At 36.3% G+C, this 23,529-nt stretch overlaps 1 protein-coding gene across 1 annotated transcript in view; it reads right to left on the bottom strand.

Moving 5' to 3' along the window:
• The window catches only part of LOC104603760 (uncharacterized), a 43,762-nt gene that overhangs the window by 8,984 nt on the left and 11,249 nt on the right, over nucleotides 1–23,529 (bottom strand). The window contains exons 13-32 of the mRNA XM_019198820.2: nucleotides 23,107–23,208; nucleotides 21,271–21,339; nucleotides 18,386–18,481; nucleotides 18,197–18,304; nucleotides 17,332–17,445; nucleotides 17,086–17,169; nucleotides 16,843–16,971; nucleotides 15,128–15,326; nucleotides 14,902–15,045; nucleotides 14,715–14,758; nucleotides 14,438–14,521; nucleotides 14,266–14,334; nucleotides 14,071–14,147; nucleotides 9,543–9,612; nucleotides 6,186–6,335; nucleotides 5,656–5,721; nucleotides 5,350–5,494; nucleotides 5,169–5,233; nucleotides 5,020–5,085; nucleotides 3,273–3,366 (exon numbers count right to left, since the gene is read on the bottom strand). Of these exons, the coding sequence (XP_019054365.1) occupies nucleotides 3,273–3,366; nucleotides 5,020–5,085; nucleotides 5,169–5,233; nucleotides 5,350–5,494; nucleotides 5,656–5,721; nucleotides 6,186–6,335; nucleotides 9,543–9,612; nucleotides 14,071–14,147; nucleotides 14,266–14,334; nucleotides 14,438–14,521; nucleotides 14,715–14,758; nucleotides 14,902–15,045; nucleotides 15,128–15,326; nucleotides 16,843–16,971; nucleotides 17,086–17,169; nucleotides 17,332–17,445; nucleotides 18,197–18,304; nucleotides 18,386–18,481; nucleotides 21,271–21,339; nucleotides 23,107–23,208 (1,975 nt within the window). The remainder of the gene's footprint in view (nucleotides 1–3,272; nucleotides 3,367–5,019; nucleotides 5,086–5,168; nucleotides 5,234–5,349; nucleotides 5,495–5,655; nucleotides 5,722–6,185; nucleotides 6,336–9,542; nucleotides 9,613–14,070; nucleotides 14,148–14,265; nucleotides 14,335–14,437; nucleotides 14,522–14,714; nucleotides 14,759–14,901; nucleotides 15,046–15,127; nucleotides 15,327–16,842; nucleotides 16,972–17,085; nucleotides 17,170–17,331; nucleotides 17,446–18,196; nucleotides 18,305–18,385; nucleotides 18,482–21,270; nucleotides 21,340–23,106; nucleotides 23,209–23,529) is intronic.

Below are 23,529 nucleotides of genomic sequence, written 5' to 3'. Positions count from 1 at the left end.
ATGTAAACCACAGGCTCGGGGATTGCAATGATGAGCCCATAGCAGATATGAAGCAGTATCAAAGATTGGTGGGCAGACTTCTCTACCTATCTATGACAAGACCTGACATTGCGTATGCAGTGGGAGTCCTTAGTCAATTTATGCATGATCCCAAGGCCACACACTTGGAGGCAGCACACAGAGTTCTTAGATATTTGAAGAAATTCCCGGGGACAGGACTCCTATTTGGAAAACATGGGCATATGAGAGTTGAGGTTTACACTGATGCAGATTGGGCTGGTTCTGTGGATGACAGAAAATCTACTAGTGCTTATTGTGCTTTTGTTGGGGGAAACTTGGTTACTTGGAGGAGTAAGAAACAAAGTATGGTGGACAGATCGAGTGCAGAAGCTGAATATAGAGCCATGTCTCATGGCGTGGCAGAACTTCTATGGATAAAGAATCTCTTGGGTGAATTGGGCTTTCCTCTCAGTGATCCTATGTCATTACACTGTGACAATAAGGCTGCTATTAACATTTCAACCAACCCTGTTCTCCATGATAGAACTAAACATATAGAGGTTGACAAACACTTCATCAGGAAAAAATTGGAAAAAAGAGAATATTGCACTCCCTACATCAACTCTGAGGAACAATTGGCAGACATCCTTACTAAAGGATTAAATTCCATGCGGCACTATAATCTTTGTGACAAGTTGGGGATGATTGATATCTACGCCCCAACTTGAGGGGGAGTGATGTAATCTCAATTATGTGCCACAGGGGAATTTTTGTCTTTTTAACCTTTTATTTTTTATGTAGTCGCCCTAACTTATAAATACAAATCCTAGGCACCGCCAGTTTATGTTTTTTTTGGTCTAAATATTTGGCCTCTTTCTTCTCTCCTCTCTTCTTCTTCTTTCTTCTTCCTTCTTCTTCTTCTCTCCTCCTCTCATCTCTTGGTACCAAGGGAACTACCCTAGGATCTATGTTTTTAACATAAAAAATCCATTGCCTAGGCGACTAGGCGCCCCCAATCGCTTAGCCTCGCCTTGGTGCCTTGAAAACTATGATTAGCAATAAATATAATCATTTTAGAATATAATTTCAACTGTTTGTTAGATGGATATGTGAGCCCGGCATTGATATAATGCAATAGTTTTCTCCTCTGTACTACAAAAGATAGTGCTACTTTCAGCTCTTGTGCTATTTTATATGGTCTTCTCTATATCTGATTTGGGAATTAAAAAAAAATTCTGAGCAAATGATATGTTTTTACACTTTCTCTAAAGTGTATGTTTCATCTTTGCTTCAATTCACGAGGAATATGCTTCTCATGATTTGAGTGCCTCAACAGTGCACCTCAGAGCTTTTTAACGATGCCTTGTATGCATCTGAGAACATTGGAAAACATTGATAAACAAGGTAATTAATTGCCAATTTGTGAAAACTCCATACTCAAATATACAAAGTTTGAGTATGTATTTCTTTTAGGCAATAAGCAATACATGGATAAAATGTGTATGGCCAAATTGAGAATATTAAATGGATGACCTGAAAAACTAGGGGCGACAAAACTAGAAATAAGCACATTCAGCAGAACTTAGGGATGGTGCTATCTTTTCCTGTTCTTTTCTTTTTTTTATAGGAAAGCATAATCGTATTAATAATGTAAAGGGAATACAAAAGGTCCATTGTGCAAAGAGATTTTGTACACAGATTCCTGGCAAGTCGAGAATCTCCAAAAAAAAAAGGCAGCAAACAGGTATGCATATTTCCTTGATAATTATCCATAATTTTCATAAGTATAAACTTCACGTTGAAGTCTAGAAAATCAACATATTCATGAAAAGAAAAAGAAGAAAAGAAAATTCAAAAAATATAAGGACTGAACCCCTATTATTATAGGAAAAGAAAAGAAAAGGTGGAAGAAGTGGAAGAAAATGTGTTGATTAGACAAAATTTTAATTTCTTCCTTACTTATTGGTTCAGGTATTGAAGTCTTTGAGGGTTCATCACAGTACTTAGCAATGTCTATGTTGATTAAACCCTAACAAATAAGAAAATAATAAAAATAAATAAGTACATAGACACACAAAATGAATATTTTAGTTTAATAATGTCTTTTTATAATTATAATCTCAATAAATTAAGAATATAATTGTATTTTATAACATAGTATACAAAACTGCTTGGTGATTAGGCGAGGCGAGCCTCCAAGGGCATCTTGTCGCCTAGGCGCCCACCTAGGCATCACCTTGACAACTATGTTTCCTTCCCAGCATCCCTTCTGGCTCAGTGGCGTGGTCAGGCTTTCTTTAAGAGGGGTAAGGTGCTGTGGAAAGTATCCCCTTTGGTGGTTTGCAGGTGCTTATGGAGAGAGAGGAATAACTGATTATTTGAAGATAAGGCTGATCCCCTTGAGAAATTGTATGCTGCTGCTGAGAAAACTTTGGTGAAATGGATATCCATCAACAACCTTTTTAGGGGTTTCCTCTATAAGCATTTTGTTGATCATTGGAATTCTATCTTATGGGATGAGGATTTTGCATTATAAGCCTGTTGGCTTTTCTGTATTTGGCTGCTGAGGAAATCTTTCCCTCAGCAGCTTTTTCTTGCTTTGTCTTAATAATATTCACCATTTCTCAAATAAAAAGGTTAGCTTCTCTTTCAATTTGATTGTATGTGTTTCATGGTAGCCAACACTACATATATTTTAAGTTTTACTCATCATTTTTGGATCCATATTCCAATAACCCAGGTGTTTTAGAAAGGGGTTTACAAATCGAAGGAAAAGGCATTAACATGAAATTTATTTGATTAATTCATCATGTCAAGAAGAGATGAATTATTTGAGATACCTTTGAAGTCAAAAGGCATTTCCAAAGTTTAATAGAGTAGGCAAAGGAAAACATCTTGTTAATAAGTGAATTTCTAGGGATTCTTTAAAAAGTCATGAAGAGGAAGATATGGTCTTGTTTCTGAATCAAAGAGATAATACCATGTCACTAAAGCTAAAATGGAGATGTACAAGTTATGGATAGATCCATCTATTCATATATGTTCATCATGGTCTTATCCCGTTAACCACGCAAAGTTTCTAGCTTTTATTGGAGCTTGCCCCTTTTATATTCTATAGTGATACATTACCTCAACCAAATCAAGGGAAAAATCACTATGCTAGAAAAAGATGCACAATATGTCAAAGCTAATATTGCAAAAATAATCCAGTTATAACTAGGAAATTCACAATTCCAAATGATTAAAGGTTATAAACCACAAATTGAACTAACCGAGAGCAATTGCAAGGTTGATCAATGCTGTCCTCCAAATATCCAGGTATTGCTCAAAAAACATGTAAAAGACGGAATATGGAAAAATTTCAATCTGCATCAATGTAGCAAAAAGTTAAGGGCTATGTCAATTAAAGGCATAAGATTTGATTCTTTAATTAAATTTCACTTAGAGTGATAGATAAAACATATTTCATGACAATCAGTACGAGTATTACCTCTCCCTTGGAAGAAGCCAGAAGTTCACATCTCAATCCCCTTTCAATAGCAACTGCTTACTTTATGCTTGTAAATTATTCAGAATTTCCTAATTTATGTTTTTTCTTCATTGTCAATAAACAGAAATGGGTTTATAATGGGTCAACCCATGCTTTCATGCTCATCAGACCAAGATTTTACCATTACACCAAGTAATGCCCCCTAAAGATAGTTCACAAAGCAATGGGTGTATAATGGAATCCATAGTTACTGCATGCTGGGGATATATTTATTGCCCTTGGACATCTTGGGCTTCATATTGGAGAATCTGTTTGTTATGTTGAGAAATTCATAGATAAGAAGGCAACATTTGATTGTCCCATACCCCTCTTTCATATGATGAATTCCATTATTCATAACAGCATCACTTTTCTTACCATCTTACAATCAGCAATGTAATTGGTCTCAAATTGTATATGCCTATATTTAGAATAAATTAATTTATCATTCTAATTAATCTAGCACTAGGGCTTTTGGCCTTTTTTCACTTATTTGTTCCTGAACACACAGCCCACATGCATCTATATCTCAGTGCCAGTGGCTCATTAAGCTCTCATCATCATCATCCAAGGCGCCCTTTTGAGGCTTGCCTCGCCTAATCGCCTAACAGTTTTCTACTTCCTACTATAAAAAAACTTTTTATTCATTCCTTTTTGAGATTATAATTATAAAATAGACATTATTAAACTAAAATTATCATTTTGTGTGTTTATATACTAATTCCTTTTTATTATTTTCTTATTTATTAAGGTTTAATCAACACAAACATTGCTAAATGCTGTATTGAACCCTCAAAGACTTAAAAAACCTGAACCAATAAGTAAGGAAGAACAAAAAATTTTATCTAATCAGCACATTTTCCTCTTCCATATATTCTTCTTCTTCTTCTTCTTCTACTACTACTACTACCAATACTTTTTATTTTCTTCTTTTCCTATAACAAAAATAAGGGTTCAACCCCTATATTTTTTGAATTTTATTTTCCTTCTTCCTTTTCTTCTCATGAATATGTTGATTTTCTGTACTTTAATATAAATTTATACCTTTCTTATGAAAATCATGAATAATTATTAAAGAAATATAGTTATGGTACCTAGGAAACTACCCTAGGATCTATGCTTTAAAGATAAAAAATCCATCGCCAGCGCCCGCCTAGGCGACTAGGCGCCCCCCAGTCACCTAGCCTCGCCTTGGCGCCTTGAAAACTATGGTTTAATGCTTGAATTCCTAGTCTTAATGCTTAGTGAAAGAAATTCTATCTTATCAGCAAGGGAAAGAAGTTATTAATGATCAGTTGGTTCATAATTCTACATTTCTTTCTTTCCCTTTTTCTGAAGAAACAACCTCACTAATGATGTAAAGAAGAAAGGACCAAGTATCCTTACTGCTTCCTAAACATTTGTTTAAACACCCCCAACATTTATTACATGAAAACATGGTGTGGCAACAAGATAAAGGTAATTCTGCAGCTGTAGAATTAGAATATTACCCCCAAAGAATCTGAAACCCTCGAGCTGAACTCTCGTGCGGCTCGCAATGAATTAACATAGTCACTCTGCAAAATATAACTACATAAATCATGCTGAAGCAACAACCAAATAGTATTCCAGTTTGAATTGGAAAAAGATGTCAGCATACTTGTTTATTGAGTGGTGTGTGATATGTACGAAACTCTGAAGCTTGTATGACACCATTTTCGTAACCTGATAATTGGATGTAATCAATTGATGAAAAATTTAAATGATGCTACTCAAGAAAATTATGACTTATGAGTTAGGTACTTAAAATGTATAGAAGATTAAAGATAAATCTCACAGACCATTCAGATCCACACTGTTAGTGTAAGCACCATGCCCACCCTTGGCACAATCAGCAGATGGTAGGGCATCAAGGAACCATGGAAGTTTCTCCCTAAATTGTGCTGTAGAAGGTCGACCATTATGCAAATCTGAGTGACGGAAGCACTGAAAGCACATTACAACATTAGCACTTGACCCATTCTTGTTAACTTTAAAAGCATTTTTGTCTTGATTTACATGATAGGCAGCTGAAAAAACATTTTCATAACAACCATACAGAAAATATAGTTAGAAGTTTCTTGGATGGTAAGAAGAGGTAATATTACCGTGGTACAATCTTTGCATACCCCACCTATGCCACAATAACCTTCATCAGGTGAGCAACATGGAGGCTGGAGAGAGAGATATTTGCTTCAGTAAATATCAAGTGAGATGATAATGAAATCCAATATAATGATTCAAAAATTGACTTGCTACTGTAGTATAAAAAAAATTGCCCAGATTGGCTGATTGGATAGTTTAACCATACTCCATACAGTCTATGAAGTTGCTTAAAGTCCATTTTGGTAGAGCTCTTTCTGGTCCATAAAGATGCAGACAACCTGATTAGGTCACCACATCACACATTGAACAAGAAAGAACAGTACCCTCCTAAAAGCAATCAGGGCCCAGTAGACAAATGATACCTGAAGCAGGACCAACAAGAAAATATATCTTAAAATTCTGAGCACTGTAAACTCAGGCTCTAGGCACTGTAGTATTTTGCAGAATTAATGCAAGTTTAATGAAAACTTTCAATTGAAAAAGAAAGGGTCATAAAAAGGCATGACTGTAAACTATGATATAAATCAGCAACCTGATCATCAGGGGGGCAGTAACTCCCATTTGTGAACTTCCGACAACAACCAAATGCTTCTGGAGATATCCAAACAAGAAAGTCATCAAGCCACGAAGCAGCTGGCTTAGCAATGTAGCTTGACTCTGGAACCGAGGATGCTCTTGCTATCTGCAGAAACAAGAAATGCTCAAAAGCATTCATTTATAAGCACTAAAATATATTGGATGAAAATTTTTATCACAGAGCAATTCATCAGATGACTTTTAAGTAAAACTAACATAAACAGATTTGATCAGGTGCAGGATTCAAACTCAGCATGATAAACAAATCTAAGGTTAGCTTCTAATACAACTCTAAGTAAAAAAATTACCAAGGCTCTATTTATCTGCAATACAAATCAAAACTGGATACAAATTTTGCATCCATTGTTTGTAACTATGATTTGCTCTCCTACCTGATACAAAACTTGTACTTTTAGTCTCATTTGCACTCACAACAGTGCAAATTTTGCATCCAAAAAACTGATGTAAAATTTGCACCACCTTCCTCCTACTTCAATTCCTCCTCATATAAATGGGGACCACATCATCTTGCTTCCTACTTCACTCCAAAACAAAGAACCCTCCTACCTCCATTCTCTTTCATATAAGGTGGGGGCAACATCATTTTTCTTACTATTACTTCTCACAAACAAATAAAATGAAGTCAAATCAGAAATGAAAGTAAACCAGAATCCAGAATTTACACTCAGCCTGTGAGCTGCACACGCATGTATCTACACCATTTTAAATGAAATTTGCACTGCAAACAAAGCTTACATGGTCTGTATAGCATGACTCATGTAAAGGATAGGAACTCTGATATAAATATGGAAACAAAGAAAGAATGGAAGACAAGAGGTCAGATGACAATCTGCAGAGTGCACTGTTGATCAGAAAAGAAGCGACTGCTTGACCATTCAAACCTTGGTCAATTTGGATAAGTTTGGTACAAGTAAAGTGCATTTATAGTGTTCAAAGACTAGATTTTCAGCTCAAACCAACTTGTGGAAGTGCCCCAACCCAACTAAAGGCTTAAAGATGACTGGTTTTGGGGTTCTGCAAGTCATGCTGAAAGTCATCAGGTTGACATTGGAACCTACAGGTTGACACTCATTATATTAGTTTTTGTCAAGTTTGGTCCAACTTTTTGAGCTTACTATTATAGTAATTTTCACAATTATTAGCTATAGTAAAACCATGAGTCATTACTTTTAGTCATTTCAAGTTCCTTATATTAAGTTAGTTTTTAATATAATCAGAGAGTTATAAAAGTGTCTTAGTTTGAAAAGTAAGTTTCTGTTTCTTTTTAAGTCTGAATACAAGTAGGAGTATAGTCCAAATTCAAGTTGGACGTCACTGTTATTTGGGTCCATAAAAAAGTGTTAAACTTCTATTCTTCTTTTTTTTTCTGATAAGAAGTGAGTAAAGAGTTATTTTTCTGTGTCTACCATGGTCAGCAGTATAGTAGAAGTTATTCTTGCTTCCTCTTCTACTTTTTCTTCTTTAATTACTTGTTAATAATTGTGGCTGAAGCCTACCGCTGCATGTTAGGAGTTTTCTGCTTTAAACTTGAAGCCCAGCAGAAATACCCCGAAGAAATCAATCATTCTATCTTTTCAATAATCTTCTTCTTGGTTGTATTCTGTGACAAAAAATCGTAAGGTTTATCTCCTTCCAAAGACCATGAGATTGCAAAGGAAATAAGATTCCAAATGATTCTGCCTCTCCTAGAAAAGCCTTTCACTGCTTATGATTGAACCAAAATCTTCATATATGGTGGTGCTACCCATACTTTTTCAGACAACCAGTGGTGGAGCCAGGAATTTTCTCTTGGGGGGAGGGGAGGGGGAAAAGAATGAGAGATGAGGGAGAATGGAGAATGAAGAGTAGGCGAAATTTTCTACAGTGCACCTATGAGATGTATTCTCCAACTAAAGTCCAACCAAAAAGTTTGGTTTGAAGTTTCTCTTAAGGTTAAGGTTAAAAATAAGAACCCTATTTAACTTTGGGCTGGGTTAAGATTGAGGCATTTCCAATCGGACCCTACAATATAAAGTAAATAGATCATTCTAGTTCAAGCCCAACCTGAAAATCCAATTCAAACAAATTGAATTGAGATAGAAAAAATAACAGATTATGTAAAAAGTTAGAATTGGGATTTCAAGAAATCAAATTGGGTCATGATTGAGATAAACAAGTATTAATGTGACTCTGCCCACCCAATAACATTTTCTCTGAAAAGCTTGGGGGGCCAAGTATTAGCCCAACCTGGTTGTGGGTATAGGGGATGGGCTACCCCTAGATGGGAAAAGTTTGGGGGGCCAAGGACCCCCCACCTAGTAACTTGGTTCCGTCCCTGTAACAACTTTGAATGAACATTGGCAATGGAAGCAGTAAAATGGACCAACTATTTTCTTGCTACAACAAAGGAGCATTTGTTCTGGACATCTCTACTTCTCAAGATGAGAAGATTGATACCAAGTGTAGAGAGAATGAGCTGGATGAGCCTTAATCTTCTCACTTGTATCTTTTTTTAGTTGTCTTTATGTTAATAGGCCTTGGACCTTGGTTGGGCCCGTTGACCTTTCTCATTTTTTTGTCTTTATGAGCTGGCTGCCCTATTAAGGGTATCTTTGTAATTTGCCCAATCTTGATTAAATTGATAAAACTAATTAAGGGAATGGAGAGAGATCATCAAACTCTCTTCTCCTCCCTTTCTTCTCCCACCTTCTTCTTCCTCTTGTTCAGCACTTCTCTTATTTCTCTCACTTTTCTAGATTAAATCTCCCGTTTTGCCGGTTTATTTTTCTTCTTGGTATCAGAGCCTGTTTGACCTGGTGTTTGAACCTCGCCTCCCCCATTAATAATTAATTAAATTTCAGCACAAGACATTGGTAGGCCTTTGCTTGCCCAGGCTTCAAGCCCAATGGACTTTTGTGTTCAGAGCATGTTAGAGAATAAAAACCTATTCAGACCTCAATTTTGTCCAGTAACACCATCAACATGAAAAACATATCTTTGTTTAGATATTGGACCCAAATCCATAGTGCATCTCCACACTAAATCACCATAGCCATAACACTTGATATGTTTTGGTGAAGACTTCATACTTGGGAAATTTTGGGGTAGACACAAATTATTAAGTAGGGAGACTAGATCACTGAACAAATCAACTGAGATTAAACTCTAACTGTATGGGAAATACTTTATATGTATGCACAAACACAAAAAGAAAGGGATCAAAACAAACATGTCAAGTAAATGCAGGAAGTTGTGAATTGAGAAACATTTATATTATCAGACAAGCTAGGACATCCACTGGTAACTAGTTTACCTCATTTGAAAGAGAGTTTGCATCACATTGGCTGATAGAGCATAATTGGTTTGTATGTCTTGATTCTGAGCTGATAATCAGAAAAACCAATATCACACAACCAATAAAAATGGAAATTCAAATAATAACAAAGGAGAAACAATAGAGAAATAACTGGTCTCAAGTGGGAGAAGAAAGAAGAGATTCTACATAAACACTTAATGCATTGAGAGCTTTTTTATAACTTCATAAAAGTAAATTGCTGATAGTTACTATGTAGAACTTTTGGTACGACGTCAAGAACTTTTGAGCATGTTGATAGTTACGATGTCAAGAATTTTGGCTTTCATTTGTCAACCAAAAAAGCATACCATAATTAGAACTATAATGGATTTTATCATAATCAAGATCTGATCCAAAATCAACCCTATTAGGTAAGTACAAAGCTCAAAAGGTAGATCCTCTTATAACCAGCATGGATAGGATCAGAATAGACCCCAACCAAAATCCAATTGAGATCCAATTAGAAAATATTACTAAGGTCATCCCACTGCACGACTCTCTTGCCAATACAATGTCTGGGGAGGGACAGATGTACGTAGCCTTCTTGCACATACAGACAGGCTGTTTCCAAGATTTGAACAACCCTGGTCACCCAGGTCACAATGGAGCAACCCAACCATTGCACCAAGGCCCACCCCCCAATTAGAAAATACTGCTATCTACATATAAATATATGGTTAGAAAGTTATATGATCATTAGTCAAGTTGTTTGGGTGCCATATCTTTAACTAAAGATTGCAGTTCAAGTCTCATAAATCATCTTTTGAATTTGAATATTAATCAGTTAGAACTTGGATCCAGTTAATATCAGGTCATATTCTCACCTGTTGACAACCCTAACCACATTTATGGCCCCCTTAATACATTAGTTAACAGAAGAATTTTCAGAAAACGAAGGAAGTAGTAAGGAGTCTAATTAGGAAATTTTAAAGGCTCCTAGGAAAATGGATAGCATTTTTCCTTAGTTTCTTACTCTAAGTAGATGGTTGCCTAGAATCCAAGCTCAGATAGATGTCAGTCACAAAGTTGGAAGATCTTTTATATAAATGTCATTTTTTATCAAAGTTAACTTTTATTGAAAACAAGAGAGAAAAGAGCAAGAGAGGATGTACAGTAGCCTGAATCAGCTAAGGCAGTATTACAAAGGTAAACAATTTCCACTAAACAAACTTTCTCTAAAAACCCCTGGTTTTGTTAGGCAGTCAGCAACAGTGTTCAGCTCCCTAGGAATTCAGACTAACTTTACATTCATTGAGCCCAAGATATCCCTAGCTTCAGCTAGCAAGTGTGCTAGTCTCCAAGGCTCTCCTTCCTTCTCCCTTAACCAAGCTATGGATTTGCAGAATCCCCTTCAATGGTTAGAGAGGATAAACCTAGCTGTTTGGCAAAACAAATTCCTGTGAATGCAGCCAAGACCTCTGCCTTTGTAGCATCTGCCCTCCCAATCAGACCACAAAAATCCCAGCAGATATTCCCCCGTTCCCCATGGATAACACCTCTAATTCCTGCTTGACCTATAGAGCATTGGGCACTACCGTCAAAGCTTAGAGTCATCACTCCTTCCTCTCTAGAAAAAGTCTCAAAGTCGATTCAGTTCTTGGCAAGGAGTGCAAGGCTGCTAAAAGGTTGCTCTGAAGATCATTTAAGGAGAGACCTTTGAACACTTCAGAATTAACCACCAAATGGTTACAGAGAAAAGTAATGTAGGAAGCTAGGTCTTCAACATTTATACCTTTATTTTCGAAAATTCTATTGTTTCTTTCTTCCCAAATGCCCCAAAAAACTGCCTAAGTCACCGTACTCCAGTAGAGTCTTCCTCTTTTTCCTAGCCCTCTGCTTTGCCATTGTCGTAGGAGGTCCACAACCTTCTCCAGGAACACCCACCAGTAACCCACTAAGTTCAGGAAATAGCACCAGACCTTCCTTGTGACAGGACACTGGAGAAGAATGTGTTCGGCTGTCTCTCCATCACAGAGGCAAAGAAGACAGACATGGGGGAGATACATAATCTGCCTCTAAACTTTTTCTGGATCAGATCACAAGTGTTTATTCTCTTTAAGCAAGCCTCCCAAACAAACAAGGAAACTCTAAGAGGGATATGTGAGCTCCAGGCCTTCTTAACCAGAAAGGGAGAAGCCTGATATTCCGATACTAGGAAAAAGAGGCTACTAGATTTGCCTTCTCTAATGTATTGTAGAAGTTTCAGAACAAACCAAATATTCAATTATTTGGTAAGTTCATTGGGATAGGATTGAAGCTACTATATTTCGATCCACATGGTTTTTCTTAATTGGACATTACCAATTACATTTGACTTGATTGTGTTTTTTGAATTTTCACATAGTATCATTCAGTTTTCTCCTTCAAATTTACTGCCCTATACTATTTATGCAGGAACGGGCTGGGATATGGTTGCATAGCTCATCTCTGACTCCTGCTTGTTGCATGCTCTATGCACCCTTTCCTTTATCATTTCAATTTATGAATTTTGAAGAAGCCAAGCTGTTTTGATTCACCCAGTTGCTTTCAACCAATTCAATTTCCACCCCTATAATTGAGCCAGATAACAGAAACAGAATTTCTAGGTCTTAATTTCATTTCCACCTTATTATCAAAGAAGAATAAGGAGAAGAGGAAGAGAGAGAAGAGGGAGAAAGAGGAGGAGGAGAAGAAGAAAACAAATAGTGAGAAAGCCAAAAAAGTCTTGGCTGCCAGCGCCAGCATTGATATAGATATATACTGTGTGGGTAACAAAAAAATAAAAGAACATAAAAAGACTAAAGTGCCATTGCGGCACATAACTAAGAACATTACATCACGTCATTGCTCCCCCTCAAGTTGGGGCATGGATATCAATCATCCAGAACATGTCACAAAGTTTGTTATGCCGCAAGTGATTAAGACCTTTCATAAGAACATCTACAAGTTGCTCCTTTGAGCTGACATATGGAGTGCATACTTCTCCCTTCTCTAATTCCTCCCTAATGAATTGTTTATCCACCTCAATGTGCTTCGTTCTATCATGGAGGACAAGGTTAGCTGCAATATTGATGGCAGCTTTATTGTCACCTAGCAGATTCTTAATCCATAGAAGTTCGGCAACTCCATGGGTGATGATGGCCCTGTACTCCACCTCTACACTAGACCTAGCCACTACACTTTTTGTTTCTTCTCCAAGTAACAAGATTTCCTCCCACAAAAGTACAATAACCACCAGTGGATTTTCTGTCATCCATAGAACCAGCCCAATCGGCTACAATATAAACTTCAACTTTCATGTGTCCATGCTTCTTAAAGAAGAGACTCATCCCTGGGAACTTCTTTAGGTATCTGAGTACTCTCTCTACTGCCTCTAAGTGTGTTGCCTTGGGTGCATGCATGAACTGACTGATAACACCCATAGCATAAACAATGTCAGGTTGACTCATAGCCAAGTAGAGAAGCCTTCCCACAAGTCTTTGGTAATTGGTACTGTTTAGTATCTTTTATAGGCTCATCCTTCTATCCCCCATCCTATGATTTACATCTATAAGAGTGCCAATTGGTTTTGCTCCCAACTTCCCTATATCCTTCAAGAGATCTAGGGTGTACTTCCTTTAGGAAATGAAGATTCCTTGTTGAGAGCGAGCAACTTCAATCCCAAGGAAGTAACATAATGAGCCTAAATCCTTTACCTAAAACTGTGTAGCTAAAAACTCCTTCAACTCTTGTATCTCTAAGACCCAATCACCAGTGATAACTATGTCATCTACATAGACTATCAAGGTAGTTGTTTTTTCCCCTGCTCCTTCACAAAGAGTGTGTGATCAATTTGGCACTGTTTGAATCCCATCTGCTGCACAGCCTAGTGGAATCTACTAAACCAAGCCCTTGGTGACTATTTTAGACCATACAAAGACTTCTTCAATCTGCACACTTTCTATTCACTACCCTTAGCACAAAAATCGGGTGGTTGGATCATGTACACCTCCTCCAAATCACCATTCAAGAATGCATTATTGTGCAAAGGAAAAGCACAAAACAAAATGAGGCAGACAATTCTATCTCTGAAACAACAATATAGGTGTCTAGTGAATGTAATTTTATGGATGTGCAAGAACCATCAAGATTGTCATAAAACTTAGAGATCATTTGATAATGATGGAATTGGCTGAACAAAATTGTTTATCAGTTTTTTTAGACAATAAGTAATTCAGATTCAGTAGGGTGCAAGCTTCTCAATTGTCAAATCCCAGCAAGGTGACAACTTTACCCTAAATATTTCACCATTTGACCTTTGCTGTTGTATTCACTAAAAGACAAACCAATAAGCAATTCAATTTAGTCAATTCATCAGTTATCAAACAATCCCTTAAAATTTAAAAATGAAACCTATATGGAGTTGTCCTTTCAGAAATTCTTAGAACAAAGAGAATGCAATTAATTAATAGTGTAATACTAACTGAAACATGAACAGAATGTACAAACAAGATATTGTCAGTGGTACCTGTAATTATAGTTCTTCACCACAAAATATAATGGCGGACCTACTCTAAGATGCTCAGAGACATTACTGAAGTATCCCTGCCAAAAAAAGAACTGGTTGCTAAAAAGCAGAAAGGACACCAGATAAGGAAAAGGATATTATACAACATTCATAATGCACAGGACAATGAGAAAAAACAAGGTCCAAAACATAAACCTGAAGATATGAATCTCGGGGAAGAACAATCTGTTGTTCTAAACCAGGTTGTATTCTCAAGCATAATGCCTATTAGGTTTAAAATCGTGTGTTACATATATCATGATATACTCACAAAAAAACACTAAAAGAGACATCAAAGAAAAATGTTAATAAATCAAGAAGAACTTACAATGCTTGCTAAAGTTAAAGCAACGAAGATTGCGATGACAACCATTTTAACTCCCCAAAGAGAAAGAATCGGTGCATGGACTTCCTTCAAGTTGGAAAGATCCACAAATAGTTTCAGAAATGAAGCAAAGAACCACAAAATTACGTTAATAATAAGATTGTCCAGTGTCAGCAAAAGTTAGGCTTCAATTGCACCAAGATAAGGGCTGGAATTGCTATGAATGATTCACTAAAAAACAAAGAATAATTATTATGATACTTATTGATCAATACTTTACCTTCATATATCGAGTCAGCAATCCAGGCTTTCTCCGACCAATCCCTGCACATTGTTGTACTTCGTCAGATTTTGCATTACGTACAGAAAAAGAATAATCATGATGCTTGAACCATCAAGTAACATAATTTGAATAATTGCATCTAGCAATATCTAGTAATAATGAAGGATAAAAGCCTTTTAAATACCACCATCAGGTTCAGCAGAGGATTGGAGAACTTTTATGCATGGAAAACAGTCAACCCTATGATCTTCAGCCCGCAAAGAGTCAAAAACTATCAAGGCAACAAAAGCAGTAACTTGCAAAAGGAAGTCCAGAAGAACAGCCAAGGCTGCAAAATAACAGTTATACAAAGTCAACCAAAGCAATTAAAAGAATGTTTGACATTAAGGATATGAGAGGTAAAATCTCACCTGCAAACATGGAGAATACACGGCATGCTGGCATTGAAATGAAACCTCCAACTGCAAATGCCAAAACCTCAGATAAACTAGCTAATGTTATAGATGGCCCAACTTCAACCAGAGCATTACTTATTCTCCCTTCTAAAGGCAACTCCAGTGGTTGCCGTTTGACAGCATGTACCAAGATACACATGTTATCCACTCCAACCTAACAGAAAATGAAAAGAAAATGTCAGTATAATATTAAAGAAATAACGCAATCTCCGAAATTAATAAGTTTCTTAGTGAAAGCCACTATTATAAGTATAATTGCACATTTAAGGATCAAGAAACCACAGCAAACAACAACACAAATCAAATAAAAGAAGATTAAGAGACTTAAATAGATATCTTTTCTCTTTGTCTCCATTATAGTCTTTTAACCATCTTCTCTTCTTTTTTTTTGTAATTGAAATAAATTTATTAATCAGCAATAGACAATAGTACAAAGTCTCCGAGTAGAGGCACAAGTTGCAACCTCTCCGAGCTAGTTAAGTACAAATTCCAAATTACTAATAGCTTACAAAGTAGCACAAAAAAGGTCTTCCCCGGAAATCCCCCTGTTTGGCTAAAGAATCAGCCATAGAATTAGCAGACCTGCTAACCCATTTTACCTCAACTCTCATATTGCTGGTTAACCACTTTACTTTTTTTATGAGATCATTGTAGCCCCAAATGATAGTATCCGGGTTTAGAAGCCATCCCGTTACCATCTTCTCTTCTGTACTAATGCCATTTTCTTTCCAATATTGACTTTTGTCCTTTTTGTTACTATACGATTTGATTAGATTGTGAATCCACTTTTTAGTTGTATTCCTTTTTCTTCTTCTAAACTATAGTTACTTGGTAAGTGAACCATAATAGAAAAGTAAACCAATAGTCCAATCACTGAACCCATTTGTTTTTTTAGGAAAAAAATTTAAATTGTGATGATTCTAATGAATATTCTAAAATTTTAAACCTTAAATGTATAGTCTGTCAATGAATCTTGAAATATCCCCAGTGTATCAACAAAATATCAGAGATACTAGGGAAAACAGTTCTTGGAGAACTTCACATCACCCCCCCTACCAAAATAGGGAGATTCTGGAGTACTTTGCCAAACCTAGATTTTTTTTTTTTTTGATGAATGGCAATTTCTCTTATTAATTATTAACAGATTATTGTAAAAGTTACATACATCTTACATCCATAATCACTTGCTATCTCTATCTTTAAAGTGTACATTACAATTGAGCCAAAAAAAAATTCTCCCTTGTTGCCACTTGTTTGGTTGATGAATCAGCCAAATCAGGACGATATTGCAAACCATGATCACATACACACACACAGAGGGCTGACAATTGATCATAACAGTTCTTTTGGGGAAGCACTCAATCATCTGTGTAAATCATGTAGTCATATTTAGCGCATAAGACCATAATACAATAATATTGTTAATATGCAAATAAGAAGGAATATTGAAACACTTTCAATTTTATGAAAAACTTTCAGCTCAGTATGTACAAGAGTATGAATTTAACATATGCCATGTACTACATAAGCAGCAACAAATATTGATGCCTTTCCACTTGGAAACCTTACAACACAACATCAGTATGACCATCATATTACATATCAAGGAGATATTACATTAACATTAGAGCTAAAGAGGATTTACTTATAATAATGAGAAAAGAACTTACAGCCAAAACGAGAAAAGGAATAACTTCCATTATTATTAGTGTAGACTTTACTCCAATAGCACTGAAAAATCCTACAGATCCAAGAACAGAAAGCATGACAACAATAACTCCTGAAAAGCCAAGTAGCACCTGGAATCCAACCATCAATTCAGAAATATTAGGAAAATCAAATACCTTGTATGCTACAAAATAAACAAAATTTTGCAAGGGAGAAGAAAGTTCAAATCAAGGATAAGATCATACCTTGGATGAAATGTAGAAAGATGAAAATTGAGGTGGACCTCCCAAAGTCATAGATATATAAGCAAACATCACAACATAGCTTATCTGAATGCAAACATAAAACAAAATAAAAAACAAAAGTTAAAACAGATACAATATTACAACATACGTGCAATATCATCAAACAGTTAAGGATGAGTTTAACATGAGAAGTGCAAACAATGTTTTTTCTTTTTTTTTTCTTTTTTTTGCACCATTAGGACGCACCAAAATGGTTATAACATCTGCAGTACTTTCTCTTTTCAGTTCTTCCTCAATAGAGCTTTCCGATGAAAAGGAAAGTGTGAGATTCTTAGATTGCACCATCGGCATCAGCTCTTCCTGTTACAAAAAACTGGATGAAATGAAGCAATCAAGTATATGGGGAAAAGGAGGTCCAAACACTACAAAGTGCATGAAATGTGCAACAATAATTGGACATGCTCTGGGTTACCCCCCATTGTTGTGTTTGTTGCCTCCAAGAATAAACCACAATTTTAATGTTTATACCGAAAACTGGGCTGCAGTATTTATGTTAGGTGGAAAATATATTGCATATGGAAATTATTGCATTTAGTATTTTAGTAGTTGGAATGTTATTTAGATCTAGTTCATTTCATTTTTCATATTAGTTTTAGATGAGTATAAATTCACTTAGAAATTAAAAGGTTAAAATATATTTGTGTGGACACATACCTATGCAGGATTAGAAGATATTGGGCTTAGTTCTGACCTGGGCAACTTTGCCCAAATTCAAAAATAATGCAACGAGCAAATCAAAGTCATCACATTATCTCGGGGTTCATCCCCTTCCAGTTTGGTAGATTATAATGAAGATAAAGCATCTGATGTTGAAAACTTGAAATAATGTGCATAAAACACCTACTTGACTAGGCAATGTCTAGTTGCCTTAATTTCAATGTACTCGATACCACCATCCACCAATACTCCAAGCAAATAAATACCAAGAAAATGGCACATCAAAATAAATTGTCCTATAACCGATTGAACAGAATAAATATAGATTAACCACACAAAAAGCATAGGTGATCCCAAATAAATAAATTCATTATAGAAAGTGCCAATGGCAAACCTTTGCCAACTGAACAAAAGCTTTTTCCCAAGCCACTGCTTTTCCAGCATCAGTGCCTTTTTTCTCAACCATATTATTTACTGGATAAGTTACTATAAATGCAGAAGCCTGTCACAGAAAACATCATTATAGGATTAGAAAATACTCAAACCATCACAGCAACATCTCAGACTACTTTACTTATATTACCTCTGAATAATTGTTCCCGGAAAATCCCCCCAATGCTGTGCTTGGATCAAGAGGAGCCTTAAATGCACTCATGCATGTACCCGCAGAGGTGTAATGCTGAAGGTGGGAACATGTATTAGATACCCAAAAGTAAAAGGAAAAATTACAGATCTAGAAGTGAGAGCTCATCTCAGACGACCTATTATCTCAGAAGATTTTAGCATGCTAATGTTCAGAAAACAGTGAAGACATAATTGTATGTTGAACCATGGAATTAATGCTATAATACATCAATACAAACATATGAAACAATGGGAAAATCAAATAGCCAACAGATGGATTTGCATTTTCACCTCTTTTGTATGTATTTTTCAATTTTCTGGGGCAGAAAGTTATTTTTGTTGGTGCAGACCAATTCCTCCTAGGGTTGGTAGTTTTTGTTGGAAAGCCTATCTAGAAAGATTCAACACTGATGATCTGCTCCAAAAGAAGAGACCCAATACTTGCTTGTCACCTCATTGGTGTGTTCTTTGCAAAGCAGATGGGGAAACTGGTTTTCACTTACTGGTGTCTTGCCAATTTGCAAAGTCAATGTGGGAATGGGCTTTTTCTCTCTTTGGGTGTAGTTGGAACCCTCCATCAGACATGCAAAGTCTTTTCTCCCCTTCTTTTTTCAGGTGGCGTATGAAAAGGGGAAGGACTATGTGGAGAGTACTGAGGGCTGCAGTATGTTGGTTATTATGAGAAGAAAGAAATTCCAGGATCTTCTCAGAAGTTGAGAGACGGGCTGAAGAACTGAGGGTTGTACAGTGGCTGAAATCCTTAGAGCTATTCACAAATTACATAGTGGATGACATGTTGAGGAAGTGGGATGAGATTGCAAACTGTACACAAACCAAATCAGTAATGAGTGTCTTGGACCCCCCCCCCCCCACCTGCTGGTTTCTTAAAATTAAACTTTGATGGGAGTAGTAAGGGGAATCCTGGACAATCAGGGATTGGGGGTGTTTTTAGGGATGAGAATGGGATCATTTCTGCCCTATTCTCAGGCCCAATTGGAGTGGGTGACTCCCTTAGAGCTGAGATCTTGGCAGTTATGGAAGGAGTCCAGAAAGCTAAGGAGATGAATACCAGAAAACTCATAATTGAAGGGGACTCGGAGGTGGTGACAGGGTGGCTGAATAAAGACAGCAGTGGTTTATGGAATTACAGCAATGAGAGAAGGAAATTTAAGTGGCTGGTGCGGGAGATGGAAGTTAAGATGAGTTGGGTTAAAAGATCAACTAATTCTGTAGCAGATGGATTAGCTAAACACGGGGTAGAGAGGGAATCAATGTTTTGGGCCAAGTTGTAATTTAATTGTTCCTTCCTTTCCTTTCCTTTCCTTTTCTTTTCTTGAGGGCTTAAGTTGTATTTAGAAGATAAGAGTGTTTGTCTTCCTTGTTGTAATTATTCTTATGTTGTTTCCATGAAATTTAATGAAATTGTTATTGATCAAAAAAAAAGTTATTTTTGTTATATTAATTTGTTATAATTTGTTAGTTATGGGGGTCCACTAGCAGTGACTGAATCATTGTCAACATAACCTACCTGAAAAGAAGGGTCAGTAGGTTGAAGTTAAAGAGTTAACATTCTTAATCTTGCATACAGTATGTTTTGTAATTATGACAAGCAGAGGAGCAGACAGTCCCAGCCAACATCATCTGGGGCAAGAATGTACCCTCAAGAATTGCTTTTTTTTTTTCATATGGACTGCTTACCTAAACAAAATTCTTACCAGGGACAACCTCGTGCAGAAGGGTATGTTGTTCAACTCAGTTGATTGTGTATAGTGCGAAGGACACTTGGAATCGGTGAACCATCTTCTGCTGCATTGCAGATTTTCTTATGGAATATGGTCGAGAATATCAGAGTTATTTGAAATCAAAAGCTGCTTGTCACAAACATAGACTCCTCTAGCATCCCAAGCAGCACTTGGGCAGCAGTCATTCACTCCACAAGTCAACCTTCCCTGCTTAGAGCACCATCCTGGCTCTAGGAACAAGTAGCTCACCAACTCAACCCACACTCTTAGGCAACTTAGGGATAAGCACACACACAAGGTAAGAGAATGAGAACTCAAAGAACTCTTTGTATTGCTCAAGAAGGGAAATTACAACTCTTGGATGTCCCCCACCAAATGAGGGGCTCCACCTTATATAGACTTTGGGCCTTACAATGAATAGTCTAGATTTTTACAAATGTCATACATCCAACAGTTAGGATTCTTCTAGATATCTTCTAGAGTTCTCTACAAGAATGTTCTAGAATTATGTACAAATATCTATAATGCACAAAGATCTTCATAAATCTTCTAGAATACTCATGGGGCTTCTGAAAGCATCTAGAGTGCTCACTAAACCTCTTCCATTAGATATCTTTCCTGATGGGTCAGGTCACAATGGTCTCACCTTTGCACTCCGTGACATGCTGCCTAGAGTCTATAGCAGATTTTGTAAAAGGTTGGCGGGTAGTAGGACTGAGTAAAAGGGGAGAATTGGTCTCAAATATGACTCCAGTGGTAGTTTTTTGGTGTATATGGCAGGAAAGAAACTCAAGAATATTCAAAAACAAGGACAGTTTACGGTCTGTTTATCAGAAAATCTAAGGAAAAATGCTTTCTTGGCTTGGTTATCATAAGCTGTTCAACAATATAGGTTATAACTCCTTTTTTGTACATGAGAATCTTTTTGTAAAGCAAAGGTTGGGGGTATAGTGCCGCAAGGGCAGATTTTGTCTAGTCCATGTGTAGATCATCTTGCTGTACATGATGTTTTTTAATAGAATAAGATTATACCTTCTCTCAAAAAAATGCAAAACAAATTATATAAAACACTGGTAGCTATAAAGATATATTCAAAATTTACCTGAAGGCAATACTCAACGTGATCAACTCCCCCATAATCATCATATTTTTCAGGGTCCATTTTGAAATACTGTTAAGGGAAAACAGCATTGATCTTTCAGAATAGCTGAATGATTCCACAAGCATGTATAACAGCAGTTGTAAGAATTGAATATTCTAACTTGATGAAGCCATAGAACTATGTACTCTTAGAGAAAGATAACATTGAGCCAGTATAGAGTAACCATGGCAACAAACATTTAGAGTACAAATCAGCACATATAAAATCCCATTTCACAATTCACACACATGGAGACGGCATAAGGAATGGATGAATAACATGACTAAACCAAGAAGAGGGAAAAAAAATAATTAGAAGACCTCAATAATATGCTTCCATTTATCATCTTTACTCAAAATTGGATTTTAACCGATCTTTTTAAGGAAAAAAAATGTATCTTGATTAATAGGAACAAATACAGAAATTAAACAAATAAAGATATCAGAAGCTACATGAAGGATTCCAGACAGTAGAAATAACAAAGCAAAGAAAATGAAAGATAATGAGATCCATCCTAAACAATATCAGCAGTGTTTATCATAGATTAGCCCCAAAATGAATGAACTAGGAACTGACAGGGACTCCAAGAAAACAAATTAGGAGATGTAACAAAGGGAAAATGTTTGGAAAGAAAAGGCCATGGGGCATCTTGGATTCTAGTTGAACTTTGCTTTTTCAGGCTTTCTTTTATCGGTCTATTTCTGGAATTGTATCTTCTCTTCAGTTGGATGTTGTATTTGAAGCTGCACAAGTTATACAAGTAGTTGGGCCGGGGTATCATTTGTCACTTTGAGGTTATAGAGATGGTTTCTTTCTTTTTTATTTATCAGTTGTCTGTTTTGTTTTATCTAAGCCTTTTGGAATATATGCAGCTTAGGGGGATAGTTTTCTTGCTTAAGCAACTTAAAATGTTCTTTCGCTTGACTGGCATTTGTGAGAACCAAATGCTAGATTACCCAAAAGATCTAAACAAGAGACAGAATACCTGCAGCAGTAGAATTAGGATGAGCCAGACAAAATATATAAAAAATAATTAATGGCAGGGTTTCAAAAGCATCAACCAATGGATCAATTAGGCCTTAGCATCACCCTGTCCACTGATAACTCACTTAAGACTTGCACCATATAGTTGATAAATATTTTAGCCATTTACCTAGGCACCAACTGATTGACTTCTGCCAATGCAGGCCAAAACAACGAATCACATTGACTATAGTAAGATATAGTTCATGCAAAACAACACATCCTCTAAAGATCCATATGTATCAACCACATAAATCAAGCAGACCACAAAATGAATTCATGACTTTCTGGTTGCAAAGAGAGAACCTCTAACCAGAGCTTGATAAATTCAAAATAGCCATGTTGTCCCAACAATGGGCATCAAGTATGACCAGTCACTGATGTTCATTGGTTCCACACGTCTAATTAAACAACAGAAAATATTAAAAGTCTGATCAATCACTGAAGTTCGTTGGTTCCACAGGTCTAACTAAAGAACAGAAAATTAGTATCTTCTCTCTCTATCTCCCCCCCTTTTTCCCTTCCTACAAGTTCAGAGGTAGCATAAAACCTGAGAGCCTATTCTAACCTCAAGTGTGGAATAGAAGACATTAAATTGTTAAACCTCATACATACAAAACTAATGCCAAAAATTAATTACATGACAATATCAATATCACCTATAGCACCTCAAAAAAAAAGCATGACTCACATATTTTATACTGCAAGATATAAACTTTCCACTGGCATTCAGACCAGATAGAAAATGACTTGAGAAGAATGGAAGAGTGATACCTGCAGGACACTTTGAGTAGCACACTCCTGATCGAGTGGCTTCAAGCATATGTCAGATAGGGCTACAATTGATCCAGAATAATTTGCACGAATTCCATCAACCTGTCAAGTTGTGGGAATGAATGAAAAGATTCTTGGCATGGTAAATATAACATTTAAGTAGCAGGAAGTAACAGTGGAAACATATTTGAATCTTATGCCAAGGTGACAGTTGATACAGAGTTTGCTGGTAAATACCATAAAAAAAATAAAAAAAAAAAACATATTAGCAACTAGCAAGGGATTTGAATTACTTCGTTCATCGTTGAGAACTCCAGGACAAGAAGAAGAATAAGAAGATATCCTTCTGGAAAGGGAACAGAAAAAATTAAAAAATAAATAAATAAATAAAAAAGGGGTTTCACTCAATCAAGATGAAGCATG

The sequence above is a fragment of the Nelumbo nucifera genome, chromosome 5 (assembly GCF_055504915.1).
Source record: "Nelumbo nucifera cultivar China Antique chromosome 5, China Antique-T2T, whole genome shotgun sequence".
Classification (NCBI taxonomy): Eukaryota; Viridiplantae; Streptophyta; class Magnoliopsida; order Proteales; family Nelumbonaceae; genus Nelumbo; species Nelumbo nucifera.
Note: the sequence above shows the minus strand (reverse complement) of the source record. Positions and strands in the feature narration are given on the sequence as shown.